Source organism: Mus pahari, chromosome 22 (assembly GCF_900095145.1).
Source record: "Mus pahari chromosome 22, PAHARI_EIJ_v1.1, whole genome shotgun sequence".
Lineage (NCBI taxonomy): Eukaryota > Metazoa > Chordata > Mammalia > Rodentia > Muridae > Mus > Mus pahari.
Genome location: NC_034611.1, coordinates 48449411 through 48470558, shown reverse-complemented (window position 1 = coordinate 48470558; position 21148 = coordinate 48449411). Strand labels below are relative to the sequence as shown.

The window sequence follows — 21148 nt, the reverse complement described above, 5'->3', positions numbered from 1 at the left end:
CTTCTCTTGGGATGGCCTGGACCCCAGACAATGACACCATGATTTGTTGTTGTTGTTGTTTTATACTTGGACAAAATATTCTGGTCTAGATACAGATATTTACAGGAGGCAGGAAGAGGACCAGGGCAGGGAGGGGCAGGTCTATGTACAGGGCTGGGCGGCAGAGGGCTATGACTTCCATATAAGGCAGGGGGTTTGTGTCTATGCACGTTTTCCATCTGATATGGCTATGTCTGTTTTTGTTGTGTGGAAACACAGTGACCATTGCCCATCCAAGTACCAGCAGCAGGAGATTGCCGGCCTGGGCTTTACAGGAGTCCGGGAGGTCCTTTTTGCTCTCCCAAGAGCCAGTAAGTTCGCATTTTTCCTTTTCCCTGGAGACAGGGGGATGAGCATAGTTCAGACTTTTGCATGTTAGTGCCTTTGTCTCCCTCTCTTCCCCCACCACCATCCTCCCATGATCCACTCCCCCACGGCCTGCCATCACCTTCATCTCCACATCCCCACGGAGCTCGAGCTGGAAGCATCCCAGCTCATCCAGGGCATCTTTGGTGGTCGAGGAGACATGGATCTTTAGAGCTAGGGTGATGTAGACCAGGGGCAGAGGGAGAAAGAAGAATCCAAGAAAAGCCAAGAGAAGATTGTCAGTGCTGGAGAGTGTTTTGCCCAGTCAGCCACCCTTCAGAAAACCCCCAGTCCTGCCAGAGACAGAAGAATCAGCATAGGACCAAGAATGGGGCACTTCAGAACCATCCAACAGAGAGATAGGGAAGGGCTCTGGAAAGAAAAGAGCAAGACAGGTCAAGTTTCGAGTTAAAAGCTGTTGTCCCCACCTTGACCATTCGACTCCATTCGAGAAGCCGTGTTTACTGTGTCTCCAAAAAGGCAGTACCGGGGCATCTTCAGGCCGACCACCCCAGCACAGACTGGCCCTGTGAAAACAGACTGGTTGGGAGAGATCTGGAAAAGCAGACACTAGGGCCAGGTGAGAACCAGCCTTACCAGTATGGACGCCTATGCGTAGCCTCAGCTGATCACGCGGTCGATGGCGGATGCGGAAGGAAGAGACGGCATCTAACAATGCGAGGGCCATTCGAGCGATTTCTGGTGCATGGCGCTGACCGTTTCGGCCCGGAAGGCCAGATACCACCATGTAGGCATCCCCAATGGTTTCCACCTGATTTAAAGGGAAGATTAGAAGGTCAGCTGTAGGCTCGGTCATTAGAACACTTTCTGCTCCTCCAGAGGACCTGAGTTCAGTTCCTAGCATCCTCGTAGCACCTCAAACTCCCTGTAACTCCAGTTCTAGGGGATATGGCACCCTCTTGTGGCCTCCACAGCAACTGCACCCATGTGGCACATATTCAGATAGGTACACACACATAAATAAAATAATAAAACTAGTTTTAAGAGGTCATCTCTAGCTGTCTCTGGGAGAGCGAGAAAGGAGGTTAGCTGGAGTCATCTGAGAACTTGGGAGACCATGACTGACCAGACAGACAAGGGACTACATGCCATGGCCCTGAGAATCTGGGGATAAGAGGAGGCCCGACAGGGGAATACTTAACCCCTCCTCTCCTGGGGAGTCCTCAGTGGACAGGATCCCAGTCCCAGTCCCAAGAACCCAGAGGCACAAAGAGGGTAGCGCATGCTCCGTAGCATGGGCCAGGCGGCCTGGCTGTCAGGGGAGCAGCAGCTCTCGACGCTGGTGACTGTACCAACCTGTGGCTCACAGTGAAGTCTGGAGGGAGCCACACTAAGCGTTTAGGGATAAAGGGGTACTGTATCTAAGACTTACTCTCAAATTGTCCAGAATATATGAATTTTCATATGAATTAAAAAAAAAATAAGTCCAGGGATGCAGTCAAGCAGTAGAACAGATCATCATGAGGAAAGCTGGGGGGGGGGGTTGATTCCCAAACATCCCAGAGAGGGGAGGAGACGTAAAATAAGTAGGAGGAAATAAAAATAATTGATGAATTTAAGTAAAGGGTTTTTGGGAGTTTTGTTAGAGAAACGTCAGGAAGGGTAAAGCACGCTTTTAAAGGTCCTCATTTATGTGTAGATAGAGTCTCATTGTATAGCCAAGACTAATCTTAAACCCATGATCCATCTGTCCCAGCCTCCTAACTACTGGGATGACAGGCAGGTCTCAGCATGCCCACATGCACGTGAAATGTGGAAGCTGGAGGACACCTGTGGGTGTTGGTTCTCTCCTTCCATCAGCGGTTCCAGGCAAGCCCTTACCCACCAGGCCCTCTTGCCGGCCCATCGGTTTGCATATAACTAAACTATTGCTGCAACAAGCTCAGAGAAAGCCTGACCCTGCCTAAGGCCACATAATTAGCTATAAAATCTATATTCAAATGCAGCACATTCACTCCCAAGGGCAAGTAAGCCCTTTAAACAAATGACTTTATACTTTAACAAAGAGCTTTAGAACATGTATTCCCCCACCCCATAGTCAGTCTGTGCCTGCATCCTCTGACTGTTCTGGAAGGAGAGACCAGTTGTCTGTATCACTAACACCCCAGAGAGAAAGGGACGAAAGCATGTGATCAGGAAGCCTGGGACCCGAGTTCCAGGGCAGCCAGGGCTACACAGAGAAACCCTGTCTCAAAAAAAAAAAAAAAAAAAAAAAAGGAAGCCTGGGGCCCACGGGTGTTGTCCCAGTGTCCATGTCTGTTAGATTGACACCCACTAGAGAGCACTAGGATGCCGGAGATACTTAGGGAGCGCTGACTGTGGCGTGGCTATGGTCTGTGGGGTTCAGGAAACTGGGTTTCAGATGGGTCTTAGAAGGAGGTCAGCTCCAGCTCTCACCTTGTAGACATCAAAGTTGTCGATTATGGCATCAAAGCAGGTATAAAGGTCATTAAGAAGTGTCACCACCTAACAGGACAGGAAAGCAGAGGCTCTGAAATTAGTGCCCAAGTTCCTAAAACATTCTCAAGCCGAAAGACAAAAGAACGCTAGAGCAAACGAGTCCAGAACAAGGCTCCCGAGACCCAGCACCCCCATGCCTGCTCCCCTCACGGCTCTCACCTGCATGGGGGTACTCTCAGCTGACAGCGCTGTGAAGCCCACGATGTCACTGAAGTAGATGGTGACGCTGTCGAAGGCCTCCGCCTGAACTGTCTCTCCCCGTTTTAACTGCTCTGCCACAGAGCTGGGAAGCAAGAGGGTTCCCTCAACCCCACTCCAGGAAGGAGAGGGAGGGAGAGGACAGGGTATGTGGCTGCAGCACAGCCAAGCCATAGAATGGAAGTTGGCTTTGGTGGAAGAAAAGGAAAGCGGCTAAGAAGATGTCACTTAGTTCAGTGCACATCAGGGTGCAAAAGTGACAGGCACTGTGAGGGGACCCGCGTGGGGCTAAGCGGTTCCAGTTGACATCAGTCTGCACACACTTGGTCAGACAGAGGGGAGGAAGAACAGTGCCCCACGAAGGAGGGACTGGAAGCCGAAAGACGACAGCACAGCCGATGTGGAGACCAAGTGAGAGCATTCCGCCTGGAGCCAGGAGGGCTTACTGTGGCAAGACATCACCCAGGGTTCCCAGGGTGGCAAACAAATTCTCAGGAGATGGATGAGATAGAACGCAAGGAAATTCTTGGAGAAGGGGACAAAGGTCTTACTGGGGTAGAATTTGGTACAGCAAGGCCTCGGCTTTGCGCTTCTCCTCTAGGTAGGCCTGCGTGCGCTCCTCCACCAGCTTTTCCAGGTTATTGGCATACTGTTCCATGCGCAGCAAGAGGTTGTCCAATATGCTGGTACCACCTTCCCTGCAGGGAGGCCAGGCTATCACACCTGCTCCAAGGCCCTCAAGAGTAACAAGGCTTCCTAGCCAACCCACCCCTGGGGCACACCAGCCTCATCCACCGAGAAGGATAATGTTCCTGTCCCCGGGAGCCTCTGAGCCTGGCTGCCCTCTCACTTGTTAAACCGGCGAATGAAGCCCTTGATTTGCCCAAAATCTGGACGTTCTGTTGGGTCCTGGGCCCAGCATCTCTCCATCAGCAAAACCAACTCTTCATTCAGTTGTGTCCGGTCAATGCTTGGCCGGAAATATGGCCTCTGACCATTTCGCACCTTCTGGACAATCTCTAAGGGTGACAGAAAGTTTGGGTGAGGACTCAGGTCCCCTCGCAGCGGAGACTGCGTAGCACCTCTCTCACCTTTGGGGCTGAGGTCCAGGCCTTCCAAGTAGAAAGGACCACTTCGAAGTGCTATTTCCTGTAGAATGATGGCAAAGCTGTAGACATCTGCCTTCTGCATGCCTGTGGTTGGCAAGGGGTTCCCGCTAAGCAGTTCTGGGGCAGTCCACAGTTTCTCTGCAAAGAGTGAACAGGCTGGCTAGGTTCCCCAGGCAGCATCCTGGACGCCGCCTGGGTCATCCCCGTGTTGCTGCTACTGGTCTACCTCTTCTATCTTCCCTGGGAGGAACCGACCAAGGCGTGAAGGGTAACATAAAAGGTAGGTGGCAGGGGGAGGAGGTGTGAGGGAGGGGATAGAGTGGGGGGGGGTACGAGGAGCAGTCTCACTGGCATAGAGGGCATGGCTGTCGTCCGGTTCAGCAGTTGATCGGAAGCTAGCCAGACCGTAATCTGTTATTTTGAGCACAAATCGACTATCCACCACACAGTTGGAGGACTTGAGGCTTCCATGAGATGAAATAATGCTGTTGTGGAGAAAGGCCATACCCTGCAGGATACAGAGTAAGTGTCTGGATCGTATCTGGCTTAGGCAACCTCAGTCCATGGCATGATCCAGCTAACTACATAAAGATATTCAGATCACCAACCCCAAATCATTAGGAATGAAAGGATCCTAAGACTAAAAAAAAAAATAGCTGAGTATGGATGATGTCTCCTGCAGCGCCTCTGCTGGAGGAAGCAAGCAGAATGGGAGAGCCATCCCTCCCAATGTAAACAGCATCGAACTACCAGGCACAAGGGATAGGAGGAAATGCTTATGAAGAGGGATGAGGAGAGTCATCAGTAGTTTCCCTGAGAACGGCAGCTTGCTGAGCAGTGAAGGGAGGGAGCAGCCAGAACCAGTATGGCACCGGCTTCACACTCCTAGCTACTGTTTAGGAAGACACAACTTAAGACGGCTAGTCTCTAGATGCTCCATAGAAAGCCAGCCACTTGTAACTCTAGTGTGTAGCTGTGTGTAGGATGCAGGTCATGGTGGAAGCAGAATGGGGTCTATTAGAGGAATGCTAGACCACACAGTAGTGAAGACAAAGTTTTAAAAAATAGACAGAGGTGGGCAACAACAGCCAAGTCAGTGTGGAAGCATGGCGTCCTAGAGTCAGAGATGTCAGAACACTGACCCCAGGGGATGAAAAGGCCGGTCTTAAGCGGGCAAGGCAGTGTTTCCCCAACAGAAGCTCTGGAAGCCCTTCCTCCCCGCCCCCCTTCCCCCCAACAGAAACTCTGGAAGCCCTCCCTCCCTCGTTGGCACAGACAGAGGATAGAAGGCTAGGTCCGAGAATCACAAGGGTGTAACCGCTAAGCTCCGGCCTTGAACAGGTCCGAGGCCCCTGAGTTCTTCCTCTTTATTTCTTTGAGCAGCTCGAGGCCTTTAGGAAGGGAAGGCCTAAGCTGGTGAATTTACTGCTGTGGAAACTGCAAAAGCGCCCCTGGGTTTCATGTTTACCCTTTAGCCTCCTATCTCCTGTCGAAAACTACATTGGCTTTCCCTAATGTTTTCCTCTCTCACTTGATGGCAAAATTTCATATGCATAAATTAATTAAAAAAAAAAAAAACTCTCTGAAAATTTAGCAGAAAATGAGAGGCAGTGTCAGGCCCAGTCAGGCGATCTCACTAGTCGGCTGATGAGACGTGCTTCTGAACACTGTCTAAGCCGTGCAAGATTCACCTGTATGCTTCCGCCATCTTCGGGCCTCTTGAGTCATTTAGTGCAATTTTCCTTCCTTTTTCTTAGTTTAACATACATATATATTTCAGTCTCTAACCAGGTACGGTGGTGGTGCTCACCGACAATGTTAGCTTTGGGGAGGTAGAGAGGGGGAAAATCAGGAGTTCAAAACAATTTCTGACTATACAGTAAGTTCGAGGCCCATCTAGGAAACATGAAATCCTGTCTCTAAAAGAAATCAAAGCTACAAGTGTTGTCGCATGCCATTGATCCCAGCACAGAGGAGCCAGGGGCAGGCAAATCTCTTGAGTCCAATGTCAGCCTGCCTGGTCGACAGAGATAGTTCCAGGTCAGCCAGGGCAACACAGAGAGTCCCAGCCTCCAGAAACAAGCAGTTAAATTTAGAAATGTTAAAGACTAGACACCTCCTCAGCAGTTAGTTATAGGCATGGGGAATATTGGTTAAAGCATGAAATTACAGGAGGCAAGTGCATGGAGACCTCATTCGACGTCTTCATTTGTTTGAGACAGATTCTTACTGATGCTCAGGCTGTTCCCGAACGCCCAATCCTCCTGTCTCAGCAAGTGCTGGGATTATGCATGTGCACGACCCACATCCAACTAAGGGATGCCTTGTCACTGTTCGGTGTGGTTTGATTCTTTGGTTCTTTTTCTGGGTAGGATCTTGCTATGTAGTCCACACTAGCCTGAAACTCACTCTGAAGCCTTGGCCAAGCTCCAAGTCAGAGCAGCCCCCGTGCCTCAACCTCCCATATGATGACATGCCCAGCTATAGCTAAGGGATTCTACTAAGGGGGAACCCTTTGAGGTAAAGAGACACTAGGGAAACATTTAAGATATCTGGGACAGGAGGACAAGAACCTCTCGGGACATAGGACCACCGTATCACTCAGCCATGGGAAGAGAGGACATGAAAAGAGCTTGGCTAATAGAGATCCAGGAGAGAAACTGCAGTAAAGACCGAAGAACTTGAGACATTTTACATGGTGGGAAAGACTCACCTTCACAAGGTCATTGATGAGCGAGTAGCGAAACATCCAGTCCAAATTGATGCTGTCATTTTCTAGAATATCCTGACAGCAACACGTTAGAGATCAGCCTCTGTCCCCAGTCTCACAGACTACCCTTTGACACAGGGTGACTTTGGGACCCCCACCCCACCCTACCACAGTCTCCTACACCTGTCCCTCACTTGTAAGCTCCCACGAGGACAATACTCGGTGACAATGCAGATGTTGGGAGGGTCTATGCAGGCTCCAATGAAGCGAGTAAGATGGTTGAACTGAACATCTCTCATCTACCAAAAGAGAGAGAGAGAGAGAGAGAGAGAGAGAGAGAGAGAGAGAGAGAGAGAGAGAGAGAGAATTGACAGTCCTAAAATTTAAATACAGAGGCCAGGCATGGTGGTGCACACCTTTAACCCCAGTACTGGGGAGGCAGAAGCAGTAGGATCTCTGTGAGTTCAGGGCCAGCCTGGTCTACATAGTAAGTTCCAGGACAGCCAGAGCTGTTACACAGAAAGACTTTGTCTCAAAAAAAAAAAAAATTAAATACAGCAACACCACTGTGAGCAATGATATTTCTCTTACTTATACCTGCAACTGGGAATCAGTGGTAAATAAGTCCCTTACCCCGTTAGCCAGGGGACCACGGTCCCCTCATTTCCTCTTCCCTGTCCACCCTCACCTCCCACTCATACCCAAGTACGTACGTGTTTGAGTTCAAACAGCACTTGCCGTGTCAGCTCGATGCGCTTCTTATTCACATGTTTGATGGCAACAACATTTCCCTAAGGTGGGGTGGAAACAGACAAAGTCACTGAGCCTCAGGAGTATCTGAGATGCTGGAGAACCGAGAGCTCCCAATACCTTCGCTGGGGAGAGAGCGGGGACTGTGAGGGGCAGAGGTGGCAGATGGGGATGAGACACAATGAAATGGTCGGGAACCAGAACAAGCAGATGACTCTTCACCTTGAAGTGACCGGTGTTGGCAAAGATCTGGTATTTCCCATGGGCTGTCATGAGCGAGCCGTAACTGGATCCCCGCTGGGGCCAAGGGCAACATGGAGGCGGAAGGATGAAAGGAACATTAGATGGTGGTGGTGGTGCAAGGGTCTATCATTACAGGCCAGTGTGCGGGTGGGGGGAAAGGTCCAGGGTAAGAGAGAACAGGAAGGCAGAGGAAGGCAGAGGGCCAAGGGCTCACCAGTGACAGCGTCAAGCGACTGCCTGCACCCTTGTGATATCGATCCGAGTTGCCAAACTGCAGTTCTTCCCAGCGAATGCGCCACAGCATGCTAGCCAGCTCCTTCTCCAGCATCAGCTTCCTATAAGAACTGTATATCTCAGTCGACTGACAAGCCCTGACCCGCCACCCACTAAGCTTCCAGGAAGCTGCAACTGTCACCAGACTGGGACATGGACACTCAGTGTCAAAGGAAAAGTCATTTGGTTTTATTTGGTTTGGTTTGGTTTGGTTTGGTTTGGTTTGGTTTGGTTTGGTTTGGTTTGGTTTTGAGACACAGCACAGGTAGGCCTCAAACTAATGATGGTCTTCCTGCTTCAGCTTTCCAAATGTTGGGATTGCAGATATATACCACCACACACAGCTCTAGTTCTCTCTCTCTCTCTCCCCTTCCCTCCCTCCCTCCCTCCCCCTCTCTTCTCTTGTCTCTCTTCATTCCCCTCTTCCAGGCTAGGGTTAAATCTATGGCCTTGAACTTGAACCCTGCTAGGAGGCTGCTCCATCCGCAGCCTACAGCTAAGTCGGGGCATCCAGCCTTCCACTCTGTGAAGACACAGTGAAACATTACTTTCCACAAATCAGAATGTGCACCCTCCCCAGACATAGAAGCTGTTGCTGACTTGGTCTCAGGTCTCCCACATATCCAGAACTGTGAGAATTTGTTGCACTTCAGTAGGAGCGAGGTGAGGAAGGAGTTGGGGGCGGCCAGTGCATAGAAATTCACCTTTGACCCGAACTCTACCCAAAGTCAGTACTCCAGGGCTGGAGGAGCACCTGCTGCTCTTCCAGAGGACCCAAGTTCAATTCCAAGCACCCATCCTGGGCTGATCACAACCACCTGTAACTCGGGCTCCGGAGGATCTGATGGACTCTTCTAGCCTCTATAGGCACCTACACGTGTGTGGTGGCATACATTTACACCAACATACAGGAGATTATATAAATAAAAACAAATTTTTTAAAAAATCATTATTCAGAGGTAGTCATGGTGGAGGAGGTCTTAATTCCAGCACTTGGAAGGCAGAGGTAGGCAAAGCCCTGTGGAGTTCAGGAGCAGCCTAGTCTACAAAGCCCTGTGAAGTTCAGGGGCAGCCTAGTCTACATAGTGGGTTCCAGACAAGTCAGAGCTCTACAATGGAACCTTATCTCAAACACAAAAACAGTATTCAAGTAAGGCTCCATGACACACATCTGTAAACCCAGTACTCAGGAGTGTAAGGGAGTAGAATCGAGTTCAAGGCCAGTCTGGGCTACTTAGCAAGACTTTGTTGCAAAACAAACAAAAAACAATAGCAACAATAACCAAACCAACAGTTAATCTACCCAGGTGACAAACAAGAGCAAAATCAATACCTAGGCTGAAGGGCAACCAAATTCAAAGGCCAGAGAGAAAGCTGCCAGTCCAAGAAACCCACACCGGGTTAGGAGACTTGCCAGCCACACCACAGGGACCCCTGCCTCAGCCAGAGGCCATGCAGCAAGAGGGCCATGAGGAATAGGAAAACCCAGAACTCACCGGAAAATGAGGAAACTGGAAACACCAAACATGATGAAGGTGACTCCCGTGCCCAGGGCCACGATTGCCAGAGTGGAAAGTGGAGCTGAATGAGAGGAAGAGAGAAGAGAGGCCCTGAGAAAGACTGGCGGGGCCGAGGGCAGAGAGACGGGCGCAGGAGGTGCAGAGCGTTCTTGTGGGAGAGAGAGAGAGCTGCAGACAAGGAGAAGGCAAAGCTAGGAGTGGGAATGGGTGTCAGTGAGGTAGGGGCAGAGCGCAGGGCCAGGGTAAAGGGGGGACTGCTCCCAGTCCCTGCACACACCCACTTTTATCACAGGATGGGTCGTCCAAGTCAAAGGCACAGGGGGGATTGTCCAAAGGTGGGGCCCCCTTCACCCAGGGAATTGGCCGGCCTGTCCACCAAATCTGCTTCTCTGCTCCCGAGTAGTGGGCTGCGGGCTGTGAGGAAGCAGAACGCTGGGCCCACAGGCCTGCCGCGTGCCCATGCGCGGCCTTCTTCCTGTGACCCCACCGTGACGAAGGCCCAGCAGAGGGAGTAAGCACCTTCCTCCCCCCACCCCCCAGCCAAGGATTCTGTCCCCTCTGGATCTTGGGGCCAATCCCTCCTCCCTGTCCTCTCCCCCATCACCTGAAAGTCCCCAGAATCCAAGTCTCCCATGGCCCACAGGACGAAATCCGTCTCGCGGTCATTGTTCTTGTCCATGACGACCAGTCCGGTTACACCTAAGATTAAAAAAAGAGTGTCCCTCACTTTTGAGATCTAACCCTGCCCCCCACCCCATCTCACTGTCTCAGAGTCTCTCCCCACAATGACAGTGTGTCCACTATGACTGTTCCTGACCCCCAGTGACTCTCCCTGCAGCGCCTGGGGTAGCTCGTCTTCTTCTGCCCACTGCCCTCCTGAGCCTGGTGTCAGCCCCCAGGCCTCCACTCCCCAGCCCTTCATTACCATGGTATCTTCGCCCCTGCATCTTCTCCACAATTCGAAGTCCATCTTCCCTGGTACCCCCTTCCTGTATCGTCTCATTCAGGACTTGGGCATAGAGCAGGATCCCATCGTAAAAACAGCCAGCGATAAGGTTCATCTGCAGACAGCAGGCATCAGCACGCTCCAAATGTCCCCTGAGGTCCCCCTCCTAGTTCACTCTTCCACCCCTGTGTGTCCCCTTGCCTCTCCACTTTCTTGGCTTTCTCCCTCCTCCCACCCCTATCGTGTCATCCCCACCTCCTGCACCCCCGGCCCCAGGATCAAAGGGTAATAGCCTGGATGGAAGTCACAGCCTGAAATGGGGCTTGCGCCATGATCAAGACCCTGTGAAAAGTCCCTTCCTCGTAGCCTGTTCTGACCCCCAGAGACCTACTCACCAGGGACGGGGCCAGCTCCACACCAAAGTCTTCCCGGGCTCTGATCAGCAGGCGATTCTGAAACTCCTGATACTCAGGATTTGGGGGTTCTCGGTATGTGATCACCAGTACAGTCTGCACCATGGAAACAGGACTCAAGGTGAGCAGGAGGGGAAGGATCACCATAGGAAAACTGGGTCACACACACACAGAGACACATACACACAGACACACACACAAACACACATACACACAGAGACACACACACAGACACACACACACAGACACACACAGAGACATATACACACACAGACACACACACACACACAGTGTAAAGCATGCACAGGGGAGGGGTGTCTGAAGGCTGGAGTGTACTAAACTCTGGGATGAGTATGAAAATTAGGGGTAGTAGCACCCTCTATGAAAGACAGGGCTGGTTCTGGAAAGGCATCTGTAGGATGAAATCAACTCCATCTGTAGACTCAGGCCATGGACCTCTCTGCCTCCCTTCCACCATCAGGCCTTCGGCCAGGCCATCACTCTTATGGGCGCTCCACTGTCCCACACTTTCTGGGTACCTGCCACCACCAAGAACAACCACCACTGTTTGGCCAGGTGATGGTGATGCACGCCTTTGATGCCAGCACTCGGGAGGCAGAGGTGGCCAGATCTGTGAGTTCCATCCCAACCAGGGCTATAGTCGTCCCAGCAGCATTAAATGCCGATAGTGTTCTCCATTAAAAGTTGGTCACCCATTCATAGTGACTTCTCTCAGTGCATTAGATTTCAAACCCTGTCCATCTGTGAAAACCATGAATTTAGTTTACTGTGCACACAGGAAACATCTACTATAGACAGTGTGCTCACTAAGAGGCAGATGTGTGTCATGTGAGTCACATGCCCACACACACTGCACAGACAGATAACACACGTGCTCTCGGCCATGCATTTCACTGACATGAATCAGCACACCTCTGTCCCTCACTAAACTGCTTGCCAAGGTCCTCTGAGTCTCGTACACCCCCTTCTGTAGCTGTGGGACTGCCCAGCCTTGGACCACACAACTAAATGAGACTGCTCAGACAGGAAACTGGTCTTATAACCCAGTGTAAGAGGTCAGTCCAATATACTATGTGAAATATGACTATATGTAAAGTGATAGATTAAAATCTAGCCATTTCAAGCTGGGCATGGTGGCTCACATCTGCAATCCAAGCACTCAGGAGGCTGGGCAGAAGGAATGCTCTAAGATCAAGACCAGCCTAGTGTACATAGTGAGTTCCAGACCCATCACGACCACATAGCGAGAAATCATCTCATAAAACAACAACAAAATCCGAACAAAATTCTGGCCATTTCTACCAGTCTTGTTTATTGTCATCACAGAAAGCGCATGGGAACTACACAGACACACTCAGTATATCACATGTGATCTACAGGTATCGATTTGTTCCAGGTAACAAATCAGTTTCTAACATGTAGTCGATATATTAGACTGGAGTTTTCTTACTGGAGACTTGCATGCTTGGTTGTACACTTTTAATATTCACAGTCAGGCAGGAGAAAGAGAAGGAAAGGGAGAGAAAGAAAAGGGAGGCTCTGGAGGGGATGGGGAAGACAGGAAGTGCCCCTCGGGGTCAGACTAAAAGGGTTCATTCACTAGCACCTGTTCCAACAGGGATCTATGGTAATGTTGACAGGTCACATAGTGAAGCAAAGAGCTGGAAAACACATCGGAGTAGCACAATTTATACTTCAACAAAGGCTGACAGTAGGCGTGAACACTATCTAGACACTGAACCTCTGCAGGTTGAAGATTTACTCCTATGCTGGCAGTAATCACTTTTTTTTTTTTTTTTTGCCATGGGTAGTGACACACACCTACAGTTCCAGCATTCCGGAGACTGAGACAGAGGGATGGAGAGTTCAAAGCCAAATTGGGTTACACAGCAGGCCCTATCTTAAAAACAAAAATTGTCATAACCTCTGAATCCCTTTTCAAGTGTGTGTGTGTGTGTGTGTGTGTGTGTGTGTGTGTGTATGTGTGTGTGTACATGCCTTCGGGCATTGTATGCCCCTGGAGCTGGAGTGACAGGAGGTTGTAAGCCACCTGATATGGGTGCTGGGAATTGAACTTGGGTCCTCAGCCTGAGCAATGACTGCCCTTAACTGCTGAGCCATCTCTCTAGCCCCTGTTTTGTTCTCCCTCTTCTTGTTGCTTTGTTATTAGCCTCCAACTCCCAATCCTACTGCTTCAGACCCTAAGTGCTGTGATTACAAGCTCGCTGTGCATACGTCTTTTCTCCTCTTAGAACTCACTGAGAACGCCAAAGAAATTTTATATCTACCAATAGTTTCCAAATTAGAAGTTAAAATTAAAACTGAGCCTGATAGCCAGGCAGTGGTGGCGCATGCCTTTTATCCTAGCACCTGGAAGGCAGAGGCAGGTGGATTTCAGAGTTCAAGGTCAGCCTGGTCTACAGAGTGAGTTCTGGGACAGCCAGGGCTACACAAAAAAATCCTGTCTCGAAAAAAGACCAAAAGACAAAACAAGCAAACAAACAAAAAACACTAAGCCTGATAAATTATGAAAGCGCAAGAATGCACAAGCGTGTTTGCCACGGCTGTCAGAGAAATGACATCACCCTGCACTGTGTAGCCTCTAGAAAATCCAACTGTGCAACCATAAGAGAGCACTGGCAAAGGCAGGTAACATCCTGGCATTATTTTTAAATAGCTTTCACTTCACAGTCCCCTAAAAGAATTTCTGGAGCCCATGGGATCCAAGGCCATGATAAGAAATGGCTCTTCCAGAACGTTTTGCTGTGGTTACTAACTAGTTACCCAAAAAAAAAAAAAAAAAAAAAAAAAAGGAAGAAAAAAGCCAACCCCAAAACAAAAACAACTCGACAACTCGGAACAGTTTCTGCACTGACTCAGAGACGAAAAGGAAGGCAAAGGCAGCGAACGAGTCCCAGTGCATAGTGGCCCCAAGTGGAAAACCAAACAAGCAACGCTGCCAAAACTAAGGGGTTCAATGGGGGCAGGCCAGGAGGGTGCCACCCACCTTGAGACCTGCTCTGAGCACAACGGGGAAGGTGATGCCAGCCGGGCCACAAGAAACCATGACGAGTCTCCAGAAAGGCTGCCTGCCTTCCACGGCCCTCAGCTTAGTGCTTTCTTCCTTTCTATTTGCTGGCTTGTTACTGTTTTGTTTTGTTTTGTTTTGCTTTTTTTTCGAGACAGGATCTTACCAGGTAGCCCAGGCTGGCCTCCAATTCTTAGCAACCATCCTACCTTAGTCTCCCAAACGCTGAGATTACAGAGAAGTGCCCCAAACACACACACACACACACACACACACACACACACACACACACACACGCACGCACGCATGCACACACATGCACACGCACACATGCACACAGAGCTCCTTTCCTCCATTCCTGTGGCGAGTGCTTCCCACCGTGAGCACACGTGGCTCAGGATATCTAACCTGACTTCTCAGTTGCTCACTGCAACCCTGAAACCTCCCAGCCTGGCTGCTTTCCTAGGAAGATCCACTGTATTGACCTTTCTTACCTGTCCTAGCCGATTACCTTGGGTCATGGTGCCTGGAAGTTCTGCTCTCTAAAACCATTCCTAGGTCTATCCCCTCCCCCACACGCTCATCTTAATTTGACTCAATACATATGTGTTAAACATCTACCACATGCTAGACACAAGGAATGTGATGGTGAACACCACCCGTGTCGTGCCTCAAGAACAAGAAAGGAGAATCCTGTCAGTACACTTACAATGGTAGCTCTTTCCCTCCCCCTCAGTCATTGGTACCCAGCGCCAGCCTGCACCCTTAACTTGATGTCACAGCCTTTTTTATTACTATTATTTTATTTATTTACATTTCAAATGCTATCCTGAAAGTTCCCTATACCCCTGCTCCCCTACCCACCCACTCCCACTACTTGGCCCTGGCATTCCCCTGTGCTGGGTCATATAAAGTTTGCAAGACCAAGGGGCCTCTCTTCCCAATGATGGCTGATTAGGCCATCTTCTGCTACATATGCAGCTAGAGACACGAGCTCAGGGGGTACTGGTTAGTTCATATTGTTGTTGCACCTACAGAGTTGCAGCCCCCTACAACTCCTTGGGTACTTTCTCTAGCTCCTCCATTGGGGTTCCTGTGTTCCATTCAATAGCTGACTGTGAGCATCCACTTCTTGTTTGCCAGGCACTGGCATAGCCTCACAAGAGGCCGCTATATCAGGGTGCCTTCAGCAGAATCTTGCTGGCATGTGCATTAGTATCTGGGTTTGGTGGCTGATGATGGGATGGATTCCCAGATGGGGTAGTCTCTGGATAGTCCATCCTTTCATCTTAGCTCTAAATTTCGTCTCTGTACCTATTTTCATGGGTATTTTGTTCCTTATTTCTAAGGAGGAATGAAGTATCCACACGATGGTCATCCTTCTTGGTTTTCTTGTGTTTTGCAAAATGTATCTTGGGTATTCTAAGTTTCTGGGCTAATATCCGCTTATCAGTGAGTGCATATCTAACGACTTCTTTTGTGATTGGGTTACCTCACTAAGGATGATATCCTCCAGATACATTCATTTGCCCTAGAATTTCATAAATTCATTGTTTTTAATAGCTGAGTAGTACTCCATTGTGTAAATGTACCACATTTTCTGTATCCATTCCTCTACTGAGGGACATCTGGGTTCTTTCCAGCTTCTGGNTATTATAAATAAAGCTGCTATGAACATAGTGGAGCATGTGTCCTTATTACCAGTTGGAAGATCTTCTGGGTATATGCCCAGAAGAGGTATTGCTGGGTCCTCCAGTAGTACTATGTCCAATTTTCGTCACAGCCTTATATTACAAAGGTTCTGGGCATCTCTGGCCTCCTTGCCTCGGGTTGGCCTCATCTTAGACCTAAGGGGACGGGCATCTCTGGAGGAAGGGCTCGCTGCTCTTTTGTTCTTAGCCAGTGCTGACTTCCGACCTCCATGCTGCCCAGCCCTCTAGCAGCCCTGCCAATGGAGGAAAGAGGTTTTTCCACCTCACTCCCACCCACCGCAAGCCTCGTCTCCCTCCAGCTTATCCTTCACTGCCTGTTTCTCTTAAGTTGTAACAACACCATCTTCTTTTTTCCTATCTGCATGAGGCCTACCGTGAGGGGAGGAACCGAGAATTAACTAATTGATACAGCTGTTAGCTGACTAGATCATTCTCTTCCCGATTCTAAGAGCCGGGGTCTCTTGCCTCCTGGTGACTCTCATACAAGGAAGAGATTTGTTTTTTCCCTTCTGTATAAAGATGACAACCCAGGGATGGGGATGTAGCCTAGTGGCGGGCACCTGTCTGGCATGCACAGGATCCTAGGTTGAATTCCAGAACATAGAGAAAAAAAAACAAAACAAACATTCCTGCCCAGAGGGCTATGGAGCCCTGTGTCCCAGGGAAGGTGCAGGCATGCCTTGCCTGAACTAGCCAAGGTTCAGCCCCCATTGCTTCCCATGCCACTCAACTGTTTTTCTTCTTCTGGAAATCCTTATCACCAATGAGTAAGCTTGTTTCTTGTCTGTCTCGCCTACTATCTGTAAACTCCAAAAGGACAGAGAGAATTTCTAGTGTGCTCTGTCCATATCCATACCAAGTAAAGTAATGAGACCATAACAGCTATTCAGTAAATACGAACAGTTGGCCTCTGAGCGACTCAGTTATGAACTGAATAACGTGCTCTCTAGTAAGCAGAGTTAAGCGCCCGAGTAAGGGACTCGGCTCAGCTGGGATTTGGGGATCTTACAGAACACAGAATCATTATATAGACACAGGTGAGCTGGTTGTTTTCAGGAAAAGGTTACAACATAAACAAAACCTGCCCCATGTCCAAGTATGACGGTCACAGACTAGTAGGCAGGCACGCAAACAGATACGTCATTCACAGTCAGACACGCTCACCATTCACAACCTAATATATAATCTCAGCCACATAAAACCTTACTCACTGGAGAAGAATGGCCACCCAGGTCCAGGCCGTGTAGACTCTCCTTAGAACCAAGAATCTTGGGAAGGATCTCACCTCATTCCGAAAGCCACCTCAAATACTTTTTTGAGGGCCACGGATAAACAAATAGGAAACACTCACATACACAGGTCAGTGAAGACTGGTGTGGAAACCAGACGGAGAGTCAAAGGTCTGATCTCAAGAGGGAGGTTTAAAATGAGGGAAGAAGAGAAAAGAAAATGCACACAAAAGAACCAAAAAGTGCACACTGAAGGATCAAAAAGTGCACACTGAAGGATCAAAAAGTGCACACAGGCAGGAGGGAAGGAGGCCTGGGCTACAAAGGGTGAGTGAGCTGGACTTCTCAGCCTGAGGGCATCAGCAAGTACTGCTGAAGCTACAGGCAGAGACTAACTACCAAGTCTTAAATGTCTTGATAAAGAGTCGGGATTTTCTTCTTCAGGGAGCAGGGCACTGAAAGCTTGGGCCACAGGCAGGAGGTGCACAGTAACACCGACTTTCTTCTCCAAGTTCTTTCATAAACTAATTTCCTCCCATTCTTCCTAATATCACCTTAGTTCAAGCCATATCACCTCACCCATTGCTGAACTACGAGTTGGTCGCCTCTTCTAATGCAGCCTGAGTTACGCTATACATATATTATCATACTAAAAAAAAATGTCACTAGCTCTAAACTCAAACCCCAGGCCTTAACACTCAAAGTCCTCTTAATCTGACTGTATCTTTGTCTCCCAGATGTGCTTTAAGTGAACCCTTTTAAAGCCCATACCTATAATCCCAGTACTTGTTCAAGGCCAGTCTGAGACCCTGTCTCAAAAATGCTTTTTTTAAAAAAACATGGACCAAGCTTTCTTAACAGGTCAACCATGCAAACTATCTGTCCCCTGAATAGGTTTCTGGATCCCTGGTTCCACCACTCTGTGGGTATGGCGTGTGCCATGAAGATGACAACAGATTCATTTCCTTTACAAAAACCTATATCCACCATTCCTCTCCGGGACCGCTGTCTCTTGGAGCCTGCTTCATGCACAAAACTGTCTCCTTTCCTCACACACTGTATTATAATTTCACCTTGCCTTTCCGATAAGGACAGCAGCCCTTCCCAGGACAAGGCTCAGGTCTTTCCCTTCCTGCCTTCCAGCTCACTGCTGGCACTTAGGAAAGCATCCTAAGATCCCGGTGGTGGCCAAAGTCAGTCTTGGCAAGCACACTTGGTAACAGTCACAATCTCAGGGATGAAGAGTGAGACCAGATGCAGAACATCTCTGACCGTCTCACTTCCATAGCACACCACACCTGTCCTATTCGGGGGGGGGGCTTCAGGAGGGTCTCAGGAGAAACAGACCCTCCAACCAGCGAGCCTTCCCACCTCTAGTTTGGGTTCCGAAGGTACCTGAAAGGCCTCTCTGAGAGCCTGGGCCTGTTCCTGGGTTCGATTGTCCTGCCATGGCCGGCCTGTTGCACGTGTGGGGCCTGCTCGGAGACTCTCCCCAAAGACATCAAGGTAAAAGAAGACATAGTCCCCATTGGTCAGGTTCTCCCTCTGGGCCTGAAGCAGGATCTCGTGCAGCATTTCCAGAGGGCCGCAGATATACACAACTGGGAGCGCACAGGACAGAAGGGCACCCTGAGACAGCATCCAGACCCCCCCCCACTCCTCTCTGAGTCATCCCATTACAAGAGAGTGCCCTACCCATCGACCACCCAACATATGTTCCCACCCCTCCCCTTAGAGCTCATGTCACAAGTGCCCTGGGGCCGCATGGACCATCTGGTCCAAGTCAGAACCCTGACCCCTGAGACAGGAGGGATGATCCAAGACCCCCCTCCCCCAGAGCTGTGTTTGCTAGACCTCACAGCCCCCACATTCCCTCCTGCCTGCCTCTCCCTAGGCTCACGAGCACTTGTGCTCACAATTTTTGTGTGAGCCTTACCTGCTTTCCCAATCAAACCTGAACCCTAGAGTCATCTCAATGCTACCAAGAGACCTTGTGTTCCAATCTCAGGGGTCTCTGCTCACAGGCAGGTGCACATTTCAGATCAGACATCACCCACATCCACTATTCAAACCCCAACCCCAGTCTCAGCCTTGCTGACCTCTGACTGATGCCAGGCCCTCTCCCAGGGGCGCTGTCCTAAAAGTTCCTCCATCCCAACCATCACATAGCACTCTCCCCTTCCTATCTCTGCCTATTTCTCTGTGTTGCACTGCTCCAGGGACATAGCGGCCCACCTCCCCTGTGTCTAAAACAGCCCGGGCCACACTTACTGCGCCCGTTGGCTCTGATGAAGTGGGTGGCTTGCTCAGGGCCACCTGGCTCTCGGGCATACACCTGGTGCTGCACACTGAGGTTACTGCCCTGCAGGGCCTCAAAGACGCCCTCGATGGTGAAGTAGTGGGGCCGGTCATCTGTGCGAGCATCCAGATACAGCAAAGCAGCCCGAGCTGTCCAATTGAAGTGCCCGTGCAATGTCACTACAAACTCACCCAGCTTGGGCGCAGAGGGGCCAGTGCGAACCAGGGTACGATAATGCTCATTCTTAGCTGCAAAGCCAGAGGCCACTGCCCCCGCAGTCAGGAGGGGAAGGTGCCAGTGTGAGGCAAAGCGAGCCACAGAGGCAGCGGGGTACACACAACCGGGGCCCAACAGAAGGTCGGGGTCATGGTACAGCTTGAGGTCCACAGCGCGCAGTGGTGCCAGGTACTCAGAGCAGGCGCCGTCTAGTTCGGAGCTGACAAACCGCAGGTCCACGGGCAGTGCCCGGCCCAGTGCCTCCACAGCCAGTGCCACAGCAGGACCCACCCGTGGCCAGGCCCAGGCATAGCTCAGGTTGTGTTCTGGCAGCACCACCGCCAGCGTCAGGTTCCGTGCCCCCGGAGGACGCACCCCACCTGCCAGAGCTGCCACCACCAGCAGCAGGGATGGCAGTGCCATGGGGATAGAGCAGCTGACCCACGGTCCCCCGAACCAGGGGCCGCTCTGGCCTACTGGGCAAGCACAAGCGCCACCCAGCCTGGAGCCTGGGGAAGAGGGCCAGGAAGAGAAGTGGGGACAAGCTTAGTCGGCCCGGATACAGAAAGTGCTGGGGACCACGCAAGAAGAGGATGGGGGGAAGCCTGGGTCGGGAAGGAGTGGGTTAGCAACCCACAGCCAGGTCCAGGGACTAAGGATAGGGTGGCAGAAGGAAGAAGGGACCAAGGGGGCCTGCGACCGGGATGAGGACAGTGAGAGGTGAAGTAGCCTGACGATCCCAAGCCGAGAAGGGGAGAATCTGAGCCTGGGATGGGGTAGGGACTTGGGGGAGGCTGGCACAAAGAAACAGCCCAGGGGCACCTCACAGCTGACCGGGCCGGGAGGGCAAAGAGCTGCGAGAAGCCAGAGCCCCGGGCTGAGGTGGGAGGGCGCCCGCCGCGGAAAGACTGGGACATGGGCAGGCAGGGAGCGAAGCGAGGCCTGGGCCAGAGGGGAGGGAAAGGCAGGGGTGACTCTCCCAGTGACGGCTTCTCCCGAAGCTCCTGCCTGGACTAACGGGCCCGGGCGCTGGTCCCATCCGGAGCTGCGGCGGCCCCGCCCGTGTCCCCCGCTCCTCTCGGCTCCGCTTCTCCCGGGCCCGGCGGCCCGCGCTGCCCGGCGCTGCCTCCCGCCCCCCGCCTGGGCCCCCGCGCGCGCCGCTCGCTCGTCCAGGTCAGGTCGCCTCGGCCCGGCGCGTCTCCGCTCGCTGCGCCCGCGGTGGCGGCCGAGTGTGACTTCCCCGGCAGGCCGCCCGACCCCGCCCCTCCCCCTCCCCTCCCCGCCCGGCCCCACCCTCCGGCTGCTGCTGCCTCCCCCCCACCCCTGCCTGGCGCCCAGGGACCTCCCAGTCCCCAAACCACCCGGTGAGCGCCCCAGGGGCTCAGCACCCCGGGCCTCTAGGCCAGCGAGGTTCCTGGGCGTCCCCACACTGTAAGGGCCTTCCTCTGCTCCCCCCAAGCCCCTTGTGCACAGGACTGCTCCCATCTCACTCATGCCTGCCTTCTTCCCTAGACACCCCACTTTTCTTAGGGTCCATTCACTCAATCAGATTTCCGCAGATGCTCCAGTCTCCAGGAAACTGTCAGAAATCCCCA

The 21148-nt window shown here is 51.2% G+C and overlaps 1 protein-coding gene across 2 annotated transcripts; it reads right to left on the bottom strand.

Moving 5' to 3' along the window:
• Positions 1–31: 31 nt before the first annotated feature.
• Npr2 (natriuretic peptide receptor 2) lies at positions 32–20650 on the bottom strand. Of its 2 annotated transcripts, XM_021222144.2 has the most exons (22): positions 19310–20650; positions 18434–18639; positions 11031–11144; positions 10615–10750; positions 10294–10388; positions 9971–10103; positions 9666–9750; positions 8111–8231; positions 7876–7950; positions 7617–7694; positions 7098–7202; positions 6907–6978; positions 4542–4701; positions 4176–4331; positions 3935–4103; positions 3636–3782; positions 3046–3169; positions 2824–2892; positions 1003–1177; positions 834–932; positions 488–579; positions 32–374 (listed from the first exon to the last, which is right to left on the bottom strand). In XM_021222144.2, the coding sequence occupies exons 1-22, from the start codon at positions 19974–19976 to the stop codon at positions 309–311; spliced, it is 3144 nt and encodes a 1047-aa protein (XP_021077803.1). In that variant the 5' UTR covers positions 19977–20650; the 3' UTR covers positions 32–308. The 2 variants fall into 2 exon arrangements, with proteins under 2 accessions (XP_021077803.1, XP_029389144.1); XM_029533284.1 differs by lacking the exon at positions 7876–7950 and having other exon boundaries at positions 43–374.
• Between the last annotated feature and the right edge of the window lie 498 nt (positions 20651–21148).

Excerpts from the sequence above, each read along its gene's own strand:
- Npr2 (XM_021222144.2), bottom strand. The coding sequence starts at position 19,976 with ATGGCACTGCCATCCCTGCTGCTGGTGGTGGCAGCTCTGGCAGGTGGG. Across the intron at positions 6,979-7,097 it reads GTCCTCGTGGGAGCTTACAA|GATATTCTAGAAAATGACAG; the intron begins GTGAGGGACAGG and ends TGTTGCTGTCAG. Across the intron at positions 580-833 it reads AATGGAGTCGAATGGTCAAG|CTCTAAAGATCCATGTCTCC; the intron begins GTGGGGACAACA and ends ACATCACCCTAG.